The 16,985-nt window shown below is 33.9% G+C and overlaps 1 protein-coding gene across 4 annotated transcripts in view; it reads right to left on the bottom strand.

The window, feature by feature from the left end:
- The window catches only part of LOC149065606 (twitchin-like), an 834,903-nt gene that overhangs the window by 67,660 nt on the left and 750,258 nt on the right, over positions 1-16,985 (bottom strand). For all 4 annotated transcript variants that reach the window (XM_089253452.1, XM_089253454.1, XM_089253453.1 and 1 more), the window contains 5 exons: positions 16,424-16,517; positions 15,637-15,840; positions 10,759-10,900; positions 3,640-3,839; positions 483-635 (listed from right to left, as the gene is read on the bottom strand). In XM_089253452.1, coding sequence (XP_089109578.1) covers positions 483-635; positions 3,640-3,839; positions 10,759-10,900; positions 15,637-15,840; positions 16,424-16,517 — 793 coding nt within the window. The remainder of the gene's footprint in view (positions 1-482; positions 636-3,639; positions 3,840-10,758; positions 10,901-15,636; positions 15,841-16,423; positions 16,518-16,985) is intronic.

Below are 16,985 nucleotides of genomic sequence, written 5' to 3'. Positions count from 1 at the left end.
CTCCACAATACTTTATCATACTGCTTTTTTTATGTCAATTAGTTGATCTTTTCTTAATTTTAAAAATGTGTTATGGGCTTCCTGTATATTATCTATCATTGCTAATATTGTTTTGCGTTGTATGTATATCAGTGATTCACTGAAATAACTTTTATGCCAATCAAATGTACCCGTATATTTTCATTTCCCACACATCCAATCAATAAAGAATAAATTTTCAATTCAATTGATGCCTTATTTTTGTTTAATCTGTAATTTGGATGCAAATATATGAAGATACAGCTCAAAAGAAATTTTCATTACCTTCAGTCATTTATACAAATACAAATACAAATACAATGCCACAACAGACAAAATGCCCAACGAGGTGGCCCAAGGTAGAGTTTGCATATTATAGCAGCTTATTTTTTTGGAAATTCTGGTCTTTTTATCTACTTATGCAAGGTAAAAATTAACAATTACCCAACACATCATATACTTACTCTTTCCCTTTTTGTAATAATTTACGTATGAAATCCTTTGCTTGATCAGACACCTCAGCAAAAGCATCTTCATCAAAATCCCAGTCACAGGCTCTGACATTTTTTAAAGTTTCAATATCATTCTCACCAGCAAAAGGAGACAACCCACTTAACCTGAAAAAAAGAGAGAGAGGGCATGAAAATATTTTTTTTTTATAGAATCATATCAAATAATTGAATTACTTACATTCCCAAGATAATAAAAAAACTTTTGAAAAAGAAATTTGTCAGATTAATTTTGTGATTTAACATAGGTTTTAAAATTATCAATGACCTAACTATCATTGTGTTAGAATTTCAAATTATGACACAGTGTTTTTGTGTGTGTGTGTGAGCTGTATTTAGTTTTTAATCTACATATTGTCAGTCTAATCTATATTTTCCCATATTCATACTCTTCTATGCTTGGTTGATTTGAAGCTAAAGATGAAAGCTTAACCCTTACAGTGGCAATCTCAGGATATCTCGGGTTCTCTTAAAACCCCTTTCAAAACACCAATCCCAAAATATCCCGGGTTCTTAAAACTCTTTCAAAATGGCAACCCTGAGCCCACATTTGATTAAAAGTTTCCTTCTCCTAATGACATGTCCCCCCGTCCTGTCACTCAACTGCCAGTAGGCAGCTTTTATTCAAAGTCTGATTACAGAGGGGGAGAGAGACAATGTTTTTCTTTCCCCTTCAAGATAGTATAGTATTATTGTGTACAGCATAAATAACAGAAAACAATATTTTTTATCTTCCTTGTCTTTTTTTTATGGACTCTGGTAGATTGGTTGGTTTCCAGATTTGGGGATGAAATGATTTTTTATTCTTTGAATGAGGAGGGGGATTAAGGAGGTTCTCCATATGAAGTTGAATGATTTGAGAAGTTCACCATTTTGAAGAGGGAAAGACTTGAATACTTTTAGAGGGATTCCATCTGGGCTAAACTGATTTGCCAGATCTGGCAGTGCAACAAAGTTCCGTTGATGTAAAATTTACATTCAAAAAGGGATCAAACGAATGGGAAGGACCTGTAATAGGAAGAAATGGGAGCTAAGGCAAAAGGGGATCAGAAGATTGATCTGCTCTAATGGTTCAGGTTAAAAATTACCAGAGTCAAGAAAATGAGATGAGAGGAGTCCCATGTTTTCGATGCCACATACCGATTATGACGGAGAATACCATATATCTTAGAGCAGTGTTTCTCAACCACCGGGCTGAAATACTGGGCCCTCATATCAGTCAAATTAAGCGTGAGTGATTCATCATTTCATTTTATTCTCATTTATTTACTATTAGTTGTACTTGTGACAGGGCATTCCACTCAAAATAAAGAATTCAACTGGACCAGGGGCTTCTAAAGGTTGAGAACCAGTCTTAGAGGACATGTGCTCTCACATCGTAACAACAGCTACTCTCTTTAGTCTTTATAGAGAGTAAGAAGAAAATTTACTAAACTTTCAGACTTATTATATTTCATATTTATTGTTTGTGTTATAAATATGAGAAATAACATTTAGCTAGAAACCCTGATGTCACCTATTGAATAAAAACAAAACTATCTGTTGCAATTCACAAAATTGTTGTTGATTCTCAACAGCATAAAAAGACACAATATGGAGTATGAAACTAATTTTTTTCCATTTTTAGGCTGTATACCAATGTAAATTTTATACGACAAAATACTGTTATTATGGTTTTTCTGGTAATTATAAAAAGAAGGTTTTTGCAAACTTAAAAACATAATAACCAGTATTTTGGTGCATAAAATTTACACCAGTAAGCAGCATTAACATGAAAAATTTATAGTTTCATACCATATTTGATTCATTTTCAAAACACGCATTGGTTTAAAACCAACAACCATTTTTTTTAAAGAATTATAACAGGTAGTTTTGATTTTATTTGATAGATGGCAGCAGGAATCCGGATGCAAAACTTTTCTATACATTTCAATCAATACTTATTTATGCGCAATATTCTCTTCTGTACAATAACTATCGAAATGGGGATGCTAAACGTATTCGAACTCTTTCATGAATGTTCAAAGTAACATAATTTATCCTTCTAACAAACACAAATGTTTAGGAGTAATCTTTAACAATCAGTATTATTTTTACTGAAAATGTAACGGAGCTCTGACAAGAGCCCCCAACATCAAAGGTCTGAAATTTTCAATGTGTTCCCCCAACAGCTAGATTGCCTTCAGAATAAATGAAGGATTTATTTGTAATTTTAAAAAATTCGGGTGAGGGAAAGTGACTTGTCTTCCTTATTGTTTTTTTATATGCCCATGTTGGGCATGTGGTAGAAAAAATTACATGCCTTTTGGGCAATAGATTTGTGTTGCTCTGTTGTACATCCTCATTTGTGAGAAGATGTCCTCATTTTTGATGTCTTCTTAAGTGTTCTCATACGTTTTTGAATCTTTTTCAGCTTTTCCCCCACACTTCAGGTTACCAGAATTATTTTCCTTTTTTCTTTTTAAGAAAAAAATCATTGAACTGTGTAAAATGTGTAATCTCTTCATCATTCGTCTGAAAGATAATGTTAGGAGAGTATGAAGAATGAGCCACGCAATTTCATATCTCAAATTCTTGATCTGTTCTATGGCTAACACATCTGTATGAGGCCAGGTGTTATCTTGAAGAGATAGGACCATGGTCTCCACATCCTGGAGCAGAGGATCTTTGGAACCCCCTTTCCATGCCAGACTTTTCACGAGTTCTTCAATAGTGAATTTATGGCGTGAAAAAAAAATGGTGGTAATTGCCCTGGGCTAAAGCCCTGTCAGCCCTCTCTGGTAGGGGCCATGAATAAGACATGCTTATTCACAAGTGCAGATCACTTAAAGTGCAATGTGTCATGCATTTTCCAAAGTTTGTTTTCCAGGGGATCGCTCATTAGTCCTCTATCAAATGCTTTTTTTGATGTGACCTGCAATTACTGGTGAATGGATATATCATTAAGAGTCCCTTTATTAAGAGACCACTTTATTAATGCTTTTCCTGCAACCCCTGCAGAATTTCCCAATTTGTACTCGTAAAGGTGAAAAAAATAATGATATCACCAATAAACAAGTCATAAAAAATGATGAATGTGAATGTTGAGAAAATATGAAAAAAAATAACTTACAGAACATAAGCCAATACACCCACAGCCCACATATCAGTGTAAAATCCAACTGGTTCTCTTTCTACTATTTCTGGTGCAGCAAACTCAGCTGTTCCAGTAGATATTTTTACAGCTTCATTTGGATCTAATTTTGTGGCCAAACCAAAATCAATAATCTTGATATCATTGCTTTTCTTTGTTTGACACATGATATTTTCAGGCTGTAAAGTGTCAAAATAGATAACATAATTACTTTTTAGTACCCTTAATAATATGATACTAGTTGTGAAATTTATTAAACTTGATCATTGTTTTTTGAAAATGAGATGTTATCGAATCAAAAACTTATGAATTTACTGCATTATATTTATTTTATCTGAATATGATAAAATAAAAAAAATGCATCATTCTAATTTATTTTTTAAAAAGGTTTTCATTCAAATAGACTTATATTTCCATGCAGAGAAATTCTGGAAGTCAAAATATTTATTAAAAACATTTTCGTAAAACATGAGGTCCTGAACTCTACTGAAAAAATATGGTCAATAGCACATGTCAAGGCTAACTATTTTTACTACAGAATCCAGGGTTAAAAAACACACATAAAGTCAGAAGAATAATGAAATTGAAATGAACTTATCCTGGGTGGATGATTAGGTGTGGTTGACCTATGGTGGGTTTCAAAGCAAAAATTACATATTCTGACATGTACTATTATGTTAGCAGAGCACAGGACCAACCTTTACACAGTAGAATTTGGGATCACAAGTAACTCTGTATACAAATTTTTCGCAAGATTAGCAAATATTTTAAACAAATTTTGACTTGATGAACTAGCGATATCTTACAATACAAGTGTAGTACTTATATCAAAATATCTTATTAGTCCACAGGGACACCAGAAGTCAAAAATGATTGGTGTTGCTCAAAGTTTGTGAGACATTTCTAAGTATGGGCCATAACAACATATATTTCCTATTGACTATACGTCCTTTTTTTGAACTAGAATATCCCGTTTATATCCCTAATCTGTATTTGATTTCAGCGATGACGGGTAATTCAACCTACTTTAGTGGAAAAAGATTTTCACCTCAGTAAAATATGGTGAATTTATGGGTGTCTGTCTCAATTTGATCAAATATCATATGTGGATGAGCATACGAGTTCTGTTGGCAATCTGTTCCATATTCTTCCAACTCAGCATCAGCAGTTATAAAATTTAGCATCATTCATGACAGTTGGAATTTTAATTTGGAATGGATGTCTTCTCATTGATAGTCTGGCAATGACTTCAAAAAATGGAGTTGATTCACCCGATGATGATTAGTATTGCTGAGCAATACCATAAAAATGATTGGTATTGCTTTGGAAACACGAGTAGAGATGTTCCGGCGTCCCTGTTAGTTCAAGAAGCTTTGATTATTTACGTTGTCTGCCGAGCATAACACGAATACAGTCAAAATTCGATGGTTCTCTTTCTCTCACTGTGGGCAAGGCAATCTCAATAAGTTCAGAAGAAGGGCCAGAACATTTTTTTAAAGCTATTTTATGATTTTAATGCAGAACAAAATTTTTAAAAAACACATTTTGTGAGCATATGCATATTAATAAAAAACCTTCAATAGCACCCTGTTTGACTTGGGCTGCTTTCCAAGCCCAACGGACGGACCAATTTTTTTTTTTTTTTGAGATGCCACTGACTACAGGAGTGACATTCATAACACAAGCCCACAAAATACAGCCTTTCCCTCTTGTTGTGTGTTAATGCAAGGAAGAATTTCAAAGGGAATCCCTTACTTTTTTTTGCATCATTCTGAAAATTCTCTAGCCTTTGATATAAAATATGTAAAAATATAATAATATATAACAAATCAACCTGCACTTTATCTTTGAAAAGAATTGTGGCCGGCATGACTGTTATTGAATGATAATCAGGGTTTCTATTATTTCTTATGGGGAAAGTTCACTTTGATATAGAAGTTTTTGGATTATGAGCATATTCGTTTGTGGAAAACATTATGCTCCCACATCAAAGTTGTATTTCAACTTCAACTTTAGTATTACACAGGGTTTTAGTTGGAGTCATCCCCTGATTATGAGTTCACATGTTTATCACAAGTGATATACATAAATTATATCAGATACAAAGAGAAGGAAAGGAGAGTCAAAGTCGGTAGAGCATTATATGATAGAAGCGCACTTGCAGAAGGTAAACAAAATAATAATAATACCTACAGATACATCAATTCACTTGAATACAACAAATATACAAAAGAAAAACTTTGACAGTACAGCAATGGTATGATGAACAAAACAATAAAGCCCAAAGACATAGGCTACATGCAAAATATTTTCAAGATATGTTACAATTACATGACAGAAGCAGAAAAAAAAGGAACAAGCAAGAAGAAACAAATTTATGCAAACGTATATGCAAACAGGAACAATAACAATCATGACATTGCAGTAAAGACATGACAAGCAAAAAAAAGAAGGGAAAAAAACTAGAAACAGAGGCTACTGGTAATATATTTTTCGAAACAAGATACAATTTCACGGGAAGGGAATCTCAATTTCTACATTAAGCTATTCCAATCAGAAACATGACTCCAGTTATGTAAGAAGGCAATTTTCCTATTGTTGATGAAGTGTGAGCACTGAAAGAGGTAGTGGATTGCTATTTCTGGAACATTACAGTAAAAGTACAGAGGACTATCATGGCTTCTAATTCAGTGTAAATATTCATTCAGAGGGGGCCCTATTGACAACTAATTCATAAAAAAAGGTGCTCAAATTTACTACTAGCGAAGTGGACTGATATACGAGAGTGGTAATCAACAAAGCAATCATATACAGGAAGGTCACGTTTGAGGGAACCAATATAGTGATTTTTGAATGCTTTATGTAATAAGGCCCTCAAATCCTCCACCTAGTGGACAAAAGATTGACAGAGAAGGATTCCACAGGTTGTACATATGAATCAATGTTTTCATTTATCAGAATACCCGAATGATTTGGAACCCATACAAATGTAATATGTCTTGTGAATTTGCTAATGCGAGCCACCTGAGCATTTAAAAGATGAATAACAGTTGGCGAGTACACTAAAAAATTACTAAAAGAAAAGAGAACTGATTTAGCATCTGAAAAAACAAATACCAGACGTACCCTGAGTGGGAATAAAAGATTTCAAGCCTTAGATGATAGCAATAGTTTCACCTGTGAAAACTGAGGAGTCTTTGTTTATCCATGAAGCCTTCTTCCTATTATTGGAAGGACAATACACACCACACATAACTTGTCTTTTTTTCGAGGAATCTGTAGAAATGATGACAGAGTTGGAATCAAGGGAGAAGAGATATTGTTGAAAAAGAAGTAGTCTAATTGGGAAAAGATGATTTTTTTTTTTTGAAAATCAAGTTCCCATCTGTGATGATGGAGATATTGCTACACATCCAAGAGAAAAACGCATATACGGAGCAGAAGGTTGGAACAAGAGAAAAATTAATGGAGTTAAGAAAGGTGTCCAATTTCTTGACAAGACTTGGAGAGGATTTATTGAAACCGGAATCAAACAGATTCAAAGTACCTTGAGATGGAAAAGAAGTTGATGGGATGCAAAAACAGCTGAATCTGAAGAGTTAAAGTTCGTATAATGAGAGAATGGCAAGAATAACTTTAATTTTGGTTTTTCATGGCAAAGGGGAGACCAAGAATATTCCAAAGCGCCAAATGAAAGGAGGTATTGATTTTAGCAAAGGTTGATTTAGCAGCAATGAGCCAAACTATAGAACCGTAACCTATCAGTCCCGGAATAATATTTAGAAATATACGTCTGATGAATGAGCAAGGAAAGTTGTATTTACTTCAACTGTTTTCCAGATTGATGAGATAACACTACAAATCTTCAATCATTACACTCCACTTATAGTTCGAAATATATATGGCAGCACTTTAGCAAGCATTACACTGAAGCAAACTACATGCTAGGTTCACAACATGTGCATGCACATTCCAACATGTACCAATTCATTAGAAGTTCCACAGAGGAATATGGACGAGGTGCATATGTAGTTTAGTAGTAGTTGTATCGATAAGATATTTTGCCCTAACTGATGCATTGTAATTTAGCATAAAAATATCTTGTTTTCTCAAAAACATTTTAATTTTCAGCAGTGACTAGCCTAGCGCAGATATTTTGTAGAGCTGATTTTACAGTGGAATAATACTTCCAACCCCTCCTACACTGACTTTGCAGAAGATCAGAAAAAGCCTGCTTTATGAAAAAGTAGGTTGCCTTTTTAGAAGTTTTAGTGATTTGTACTATAAAATTTCCAATGTAAACTAGTGGCACAAATTGTGGTAGGGAAAGGGTTGATGCAGGGATTTTCAAACTGTGCGCTGTGGAGCTTTGACCCTCAAAAAGGTTTTTCGAAGAGATTCTTTGTTAAATAGCTCTGGGGAGCTGGTGGAGCTCACAGATAAGCATTAAATAGGGGAAGGAGGTGTCACAGGTGGAAAACTTTGAGAACCACTGGGTTAATGTACCATATTTTCTTCCATGTAATCCATGGATTGTGTGTTAAAAAGATGGTTGAACATTAAAAATGCGGATTACCTACCACTTTGGAAAATCTGCAAAAAATGAAGTTATCAGCCACTAATAGATGGCGCAACAAGTCAAGTGACAAAGATTTTTTTTGCAGCTGCTTTATATCTCACCCAATCAGAAACACTTTTGAGATTGCTGGTCAGTGGGTGCAACTACGTCAGAGTTTTATACAGAGTTTCTAAGCACACGAGCATAGTGTCTTAAAAGCGAAAGCAGCTTGTTTACTATTACTCTTCATTCGTATGTTGAAAATGGCAAAAAGAAAGCGCATGAGTTACAGTGATCAGTTCAAATTGCAAGTAACAAAAAAAACTGTAGAAATTGGAAGTAAAGAAGCCAGCTATTTATTCGACATTGATGAGTCAAACATCTGACTTTGGAGGAAGAACTAAGAAAAATTTGAAAAAAGTGGAGACAAAAACAAAGATCTTTTCGCCATGGAAATGCATTTTGGCCATCATTGGAAGGCGAATTATATCACTGGATTAGGCCGGAATTACACTATAAAAGTATGATAAAAGATCTTCTACAAAAAAAAGCAACCAATAAACCTATTGGTTACATTTGCTTGAATGTAACCTATGTGCTTATTGGTTGCACTTTCCAAATTTTATAAAAAACTTTTACAAAACATTTATAGTTCAATGCCTGCCTTATATCAGAAAGAGAAAAAGGAGCACTAATTTAAATTATAAGGATTCGTTTAAAAGCAATAACTCAAGAGATGAAGATTGAAAAATTTAAAGGCGGTCCGGTATGGTGTTACTGGTTTATGAGAAGAAAAAGTTAGCTGTTTATAATCTTACAACTGTAGGGCAAATGTTACTGGCAGATAGGGAAGAGAAATTTAAATAATTTTACAAATACATAAAAAATTAATTGCTGGAAAAAGAGTTTTGCAGATAGCAATATTTTTAATATGGATGAAGTGACATTATGATTTGATTGCCAGTCAATCATTGCCTTACATAAAGGATTGTTGATGCAGTAGAAGTGAAAAATATTCCGATTAGGATGACAGGACATGAAAAAAAGCTCATTTACAGTGGTTTTGTCCTATTTGGCTATGGGAGAAAAACTGCCACCTATGGTTATATTCAAACAAAAGACAATACCAAAAGAAAATTTTCTGAAAGGATTAAAAAGTTGGTGCAATCCAGAAGGACGGATAAATGAGGTAACCACGATTTCATGGCTAAATAGTGTATAGTGTAAAAGAAAAAGCAGCAGTTTTAAGCCACGTGCTTTCCTAGTTATGGATTCAATGAAACTCATATTCAAGAAAACATAAAAGATGTTGCAGAAATTGTGGTGCTTGTTTTTCAGTCATGCCTGATGGTTTGACTAAGAAGTTGCAGCTTTTAGATTCAAGAATAAACAGGTCATTTAAAAGCAAAGTTAGAGCCTATTGGAAAAAGTGGATGACTGAAAGAATTTCTTCCTATACAAAAGGCGGAAATTTAACCAAACTTTCCATGCTGAAGTATGTGAGTGGGTTAGTGATGACTGGAAAGAGGTGACTATATAAACTATAAAGAGTCCATTCCCAAATTTGGACATAAAACTTTAGACACCAGTGATTCTGACTCTGAAAATGAAAATTCTCTTGATGATTACACTGACTCTTTCAAATTAGATGAAGAACTGTTGTGCTTATATTTAATTCCAATTCAGATGAGTCTAAATTTGAAGGTTTTTTATTGAACTGTAAATTTTGTTTTCTGTGTAAGTAATGCTATAGTTTTGTAAATAAATTTCATTAATTAGCATACCAATGGATTGATTATTGAAACACAAGATAAGTTTTTATTTATTATGATGTTTTTAAATCCTGTGGATAATACTACGCCGTGTTGTTTGTTTTTTTATGTTGTTGCTTTTTCTTTTTTCAAATTTTGCATGAGAAATGTGCAGGAAAATATAGTATAAGGCACTCTACCACACGGAATCAAAAGAAGGAAAGATTAGATTTTATAAATTACATTTATAGACTTCATAGATTTTTGCTTATATATTTGCAATATGTTTTTATTCTTTAGTAATTATTATACAGAACATTTTAACGATGACAAAAAAAAGAACACAGGCTGGAAAATAACCTTAAACAATGCAGATGAAGAAACATAACTTTTGAGGTATACAACTGAAAATCTTTTTACTGAGTGTGTTTATATGAATGGAAAATTATGATTTTTTTATGTTTTTACTTTCAATCATACTATCAAGTTACTTGGAAAATAATTTTGTAAAAAAAAAAAACGATCAAAAAATTTTTAATCAACTTCATAAGTAATATTTTATCTAGGAATCTAATTAATATCTAGAAAGATGTTCTGTACACACTTATCTAGTGATTTTATACATGTATATAAACATAAAGACATGAGAAAATCTTAAAAGTTCATATTATAAATTAATAAGCTACAATAATATATTAACCAGTCGGGTTAATACATTAATCATAATAATATATTAATATTAATATATTATTATCTGATTATGTTGAGATAAGTAAAAACAAGTCATACTTTCAAATCAAGGTGAATGATATTCTTTTCATGCATATGTTTCACTCCCTCACATATCTGCCTCATGAAGTTAACAACTTCGGCTTCAGACATCGTATAACCCTCAGATGTGATGCGCTCAAACAGCTCACCACCAGACATACTAAAAGTGATAAATTTAAAAATATAATAATGACCACAAAAGATACTCATAGTGAAGCAATTTATTTTATCAAAATCGAAAATTTTGATAACAATGACAAAAAATGTATATAAATAGGTGCACACCAGCAAAATAAGAAAAATTCAAGTCTATCAAGCTGATATTCAACATACATTGCATGTAAAATATCATTTTATTGAATAAAACATATTCATTTAACCGAGGCAAGAAAAAAGGGATTAAAAAGGGTTTGTTCAGTGCCTTAGAAATGATAGAGGGGAGATATTTATATAGTTATAAAAATATGACTTATACATTGTAAAGATGTAAAGACATGAATATATATATATATATATATATATATATGAATGAATACATGTGGTGAACCGGCATTCTCACATGGTACAAATTTATAGCCGGGTGAAGGGGGTCGACAAAATCACTTTGCCAGGTGCCCATTATGTTCTTAAGATGACTCTGACAAGAACCCCTGTCACTCCCCTAGTTTCTGCCTAGGGAACCTCTTAGAATAGGTATTATGGCATTAACAAAGTTCAACTTCATGTTGGAGATTTGAGAACTTAACTCCAAAACCACCAAAAGGAGGGGAAGGAAAATATAATGGCTCATCATCAAGAGCTGTAATGTGTAAAAAGTTATTTGGCATAATTGAGAGCAGAGAAATAACCCTGAACCAAAAAAACAGGCCAGTGTGTTTAAAAGCATGACATACGGACAAGCTGATTTTTGTTGGGTAAACAATGGTGTGTGAATTTTGGATGGGAAAAAAATAAGTTTATTTCAGAGTCCTCTTGGCTAAAGCGCTTTCAACCTCCTACCAGGATCATCTTTAGGGGCGGCGCAAGACTTTGCAACCGGGTGGTGAGTGAGCTCGAGCCGCTTCTAGGAGCTCTAAATTGAACCACAAAAGAGTGGCTCTAGGCTGTTTATCGTATACAGATGCCCAGAGTGCCGAATCAGGGTTGAAGGAGAAAAATAATTACAAAAGTTGCAAAAAATATATAAATGTATAAAAAGGTTTTATGTGAAATTTCAAACTATGAGCATACTGGACTGAATGATTTGCACAGAAAACAGTGATTTTGGACACATGTCGTCCAGCTGGGAACATAGCAGTGAGTTTTTTATCATGGTTATTTTACTGGTGTGGCTTATACACCAGAGGAGCACCGAAAACCGTCTCACACTGGTAATAATAATTAGCACCCCTGAACGATAACACCTCTGAAACCATACAGTTGATCTGCTAATGACTCATAAAGATTTGCACATTTTTAAGTTCACATTGTTATTCTGTAGAACTTGGCTTATTCATCCGGACACAGATCGCGGACCTCACCACAACTGGCATCTACTTACAATTTATGGCAGTTAGTATGCAAATTGGTAGGCAGGTATTTTTAGATAGGGGTTTCAGAAAAAGGCTCAGTTTGCCAAAGAGGTCTCAGATGCTGTTAAAGCTCTTACTTTATAGAAATTGCATGAAACCTCATTCCAAAAACTCAGTATTAACGTGATCTCTAGTTTGCAATATTATTAGTTTTTCTGTATTTGTACCATCCTTTTTATGAAGGTGCTCAACTCAATCAATCGAAAATTCTAGGATTTTCTGTCAGATATTTGATGCTGGAAAATAAATTATAAATTTTGTCGTGCCCCTTCTCTCCTGATGATCTAAGCACATGCTTATTTTGCTTAATGGTTGATCCAGCCCCGCTTGCAAAAGATATAAGAGTGTCTTGTATATCCATGCCGTACACTCCTGGGCAAAATTATGCTGCAGAACAAGAAAACAGAACCCTCATTGAAAGTGCAAGAAGAATCAAGGGCGTAGCCGGGGGGGGGGGGACTTGGGGGTCTGGTCCCCCCCCCCGAAATGTGAGAAAATGACCGAAAAAAGGGAAAAAGATGGCCAAATCCATTGTTCTGTCACTTTGGTGTCCCCCCCCCCGAACGAAATTTCTGGCTACGCCCCTGAGAAGAATGATACATAGACGAGAACGTCCATTGAAGTTGTGGGTAGAAGCTATCAACACTGCTGTCTGTGTGCTAAATATAAGACTGGTTCTACTATAGTGAAAGAAAAATGCCCTCAGAGGGCATTATCAGCAACCCATAATCGGTTTGAGAAAGAAGTATCTAGCATTGATCACTTTCATGTCTTTGTCACAAATTGTTTTGTATATGTGCCCAAGCAATGAAGGAAGAAATGAGACAAGAAAAGTGAGAATGGTGTTCTTATGGAAGAAAGATGGTGACCAAATCTGGATGACACATCACGACAAAGTTATTTTAGGTCGAGATGTTGTTTTTCAATCAGAAAAAGTGAACTGTGTGGTTGATAATGTCCCTGTAACAGAATCCCTGCTTCAACCCTTTCCCTACCACAATTTGTGCCACTAGTTTACATTGGAAATTTTATAGTACAAATCACTAAAACTTCTAAAAAGGCAACCTCCTTTTTCATAAAGCAGGCTTTTTCTGATCTTCTGCAAAGTCAGTGTAGGAGGGGTAAGAAGTAATATATACAAAATATCTGCGCTAGGCTAGTCATTGATGAAAATTAAAATGTTTTTGAGAAAACAAGATATTTTTATGCTAAAATACGATGCATCAGGTAGGGCAAGATATCTTATCAATACAACTACTACTAAACAACATATGCACCTCGTCCATATTCCTCTGCGGAACTTCGAATGAATTGGTACATGTTGGAATGTGCATGTACATGTTGTGAAGGAGAAGCTTCAACAAGATGATGCTTCAGTTGAAGATGACGTAACAAGTGGTCTGAGAGATAGCAACAAGCTGAAACCACCAGCAAGATTGAATGATTATGTTCTTCTGGCAGAGCACTGTGAGCCTGAAATATACCAGGAAATATACCTCTGAAAACTCAGATGAATGACTGAGTGCCATAAAAGAAGTAATTGATTCTCTGCTAGCTAATGAAACATGGGAGCCAGGGACACAGAAGTCAAAAATGATTGGTGTTGCTCGAAGTGTGCTTGCTTTGCGAAATAATTATAGTAATAATAATAAATTTCTTCGAATAGAATACAATAATCCACTAGAGACCATACATCCCGCTTTCAAGTAGAATGTCCCGTAATGTTCCAGGTGGATGTGCTTTACCGGTTGGGATCTAAATTCACTCTTTGGCCTCTGAATCAATGTTTCAAGAGTCTGCCAGAGTAGAATATATTCTGGGCAACAAGTTGACCAGGTATCTAATTGAAGATCTGTTGTGTATTATAATTTTTTGCATGTATTGTGAGTTTGGATTGTATTTTGTGTATGAATGTTTGGCGGAGATAGATTGTATTTTCATTGGTAATATGTGCGCACACATGGTGGACTTGAGAAGATGCGCCCATGGTCACAACTAAGGGGCAGTTCAGGAAGTTTGGTGCCTTAGGCATTGGACCAGAAAGTGTGCTGAATTTACTCTTTTTCGTAAAATATTATGGGGACTGGGACACAAAAATGGCACTGTCCCCAAGCAACAGAGTAAATTCCCTTTTTCAGTTACGAGTCACCAGTTCGTGAGGTTAGGGTTTCAGTCACACTTGATTGTAAAATAAAACAGGATTAAAGTTTATGATAATTCTCATTTAAATTATTTCATTTATATTAACACATCGCAAGAGCGGTGATCTGAAAGCTCAATTCAACCTCGTCTGACTCATGGGCAGATATACAAGGCATCTCCATCCATGCTTTGTCCCCCTCCCCCACATCAAATCAAAGACCGAGCCAACTGATCTAATATATGAATTTACATCATCATCATCATCATTGTGCCCCCCTCTAGACTTTCAAGTCTATCTCTCCACCTATGGTCTGACTAGAATTTAAAACTTTGTTCTTCAGCTGAAGAAAGTTACCAACTGTGGAATCCGTTGTTAAATTCTGAAAACGATAGGGGGAGACTTGTGTTCAATATTTTTCCCTTGTTTTATTTGTCCAATTCAAGTTGGTAAAAAATAAGACAGGAAAAAAAGGAGATGATGGTGATAGGATATTGCCTCTACAAGAAAGCATTAAACAGAGTTTCACACTATTATAGCTGAAAACCGCCCAAGTAAGTGTTAATTTGATTTACATATTTCGTTTTACAAGGTTTTTAACAGCTGGCTGATGCAAAATTGGGCCATTGGGGAAATTATTTACTGTCAAACAACGTAAGGCTAGTGTAAAACTTGCCACACTGCGTTTTGGGCTCATTTTACGTTATTTTTTCCAATAATTTGCACTGTTTGAATCCATCTAAATTCTTAAAATGGAATTTTATAGATGTGAATGCTATCAAAATCCACTCAAGTGATTTATTTTGCCTTCAAACTTCAGTTCTGCATGGACAGAGTTTTGAAATTATTCAGCAGATGGCTCAGAGTTATAGAAAAAAAGGATACTTTGACAATAGATTATTATTTCTATTATCAACCTTTTCTTTCGATCAATACCTTAAAATGCTCAAAAATGAAAAAAGTACTCAGAACTTTCTATATATATTAAACTCGACATATATATCAAAAGATGAAAATAAATTAACATTCGAGTAATATTATTAGTAAAGCCTAGGTTATATGCAATAAAAAAGTGGCGAAATATGCTCTAAAAATATCTAAACCCAATAGTGTCAAGTCTTCTTTTTAAGTTAACTTGTTTTGAACTTGATCAATTACAGACTTGAAGGAAAAAAGCAGGCTTACAATTCATAAATGAGAATCATTTCATCGTCTTCTTCGAATGCATCATGTAATCGTATCAGTTTCGGATGATGCAGTTGATTCATAATATCAATCTCTCGTTTAATCATCGTTTTTTCCAATGGGTGGGATACAGGGATGAACTTTGCTGCAAACACATGACCAGTAGAACGCTCACGACATCTATGTACAACTCCGAAGGCACCGCTGTTGAATGAAAAAGTTTACATTACATTAAAATAATTTTAATTCATGGAAATTTCACTTCAAATAAATTATGGTTATTTAGTTTTTTATCAAACTTTTTTTAATGTGTGTATATTCTGTACGAGTTTTTGAAGCAAAATGTTTAAAAATAAATTGCTCATATAAAAACAAACTTATCAAAAGAATCTGAAAAATTCGGTCAACAGAAATAGATTACCATTATCTACTTTTTTTCAAATTCTAAAATTGTAATTAACTTTCAGAAAAAAAATTCAAAATTTTCTAAACTAGATTTACAATAAAAATTGGATAAATAGTTCATATCATATCATATATATAGATCAGTGGTACTCAACCTCTGGAAGCCTGCAGCACGGTTTAATTTATTTTTGTTAGTGGAAGACCCGGTCAAGCACACGACTAACAGGAAATGAGTGGGAGGGTATTAAGGCCCCTCAATTGAGAAACACTGTACTAGATCATAAATCAAATTACCTAATGTTCATGAAAAACTGCTCAAATCAAAGTAATTTTTTTAGGGCTACACATCTTTATTTCACTAGTAAAATGTTTGAGTACTTACACTCCGAGCTCTTCTAGAATATCATAGTAGTCATAAACACTACTTGTTTTTACATCAACTGGTTGTGGAATGTACTTGGCATATATATCGAACACTGAAAATAAATTAACATTCGAATAATATAGTTAGTAGAGCCCGGATTATATGCACTTAAAAGTAGCAAAATATGCTCTAAAAATATGCACTTAAAAATGAAAAAAACTATCAAAAACCCAAAATATGCACTAAAAAAATCCTGAAAAAGTTAAATATTCCAAAATATGTACCAAAAAAAGAGAAAATATATATTAAAAAATCACCATAGAAAAAAAAGCAGATATATATTTTTCAAATGCATATTTTCTATTTCTCAGTGCATATTCATTTACAAAAAAATATCCCCACATATGTGTTTACTGCAAATGCAAATGCTTTCTACATATTTTTTATTTTGACATTTTTAATTTCTAGTTTGTTATAGCTGCTCAGTAATGAAATACCAGTAACAAAGAATTTCAGTACTCTTTTGACATATCTCTAGAAATAGTCTTTACAATAAAACGGTAGATATTTGGAAAATACA

Source organism: Pholcus phalangioides, unplaced genomic scaffold, assembly GCF_987345545.1.
Source record: "Pholcus phalangioides strain wild (caught in Gottingen) unplaced genomic scaffold, Ppha-v1.0 ptg000039l_1, whole genome shotgun sequence".
Taxonomy (NCBI): domain Eukaryota; kingdom Metazoa; phylum Arthropoda; class Arachnida; order Araneae; family Pholcidae; genus Pholcus; species Pholcus phalangioides.
This window is presented reverse-complemented; position numbering and strand designations above follow the sequence as displayed.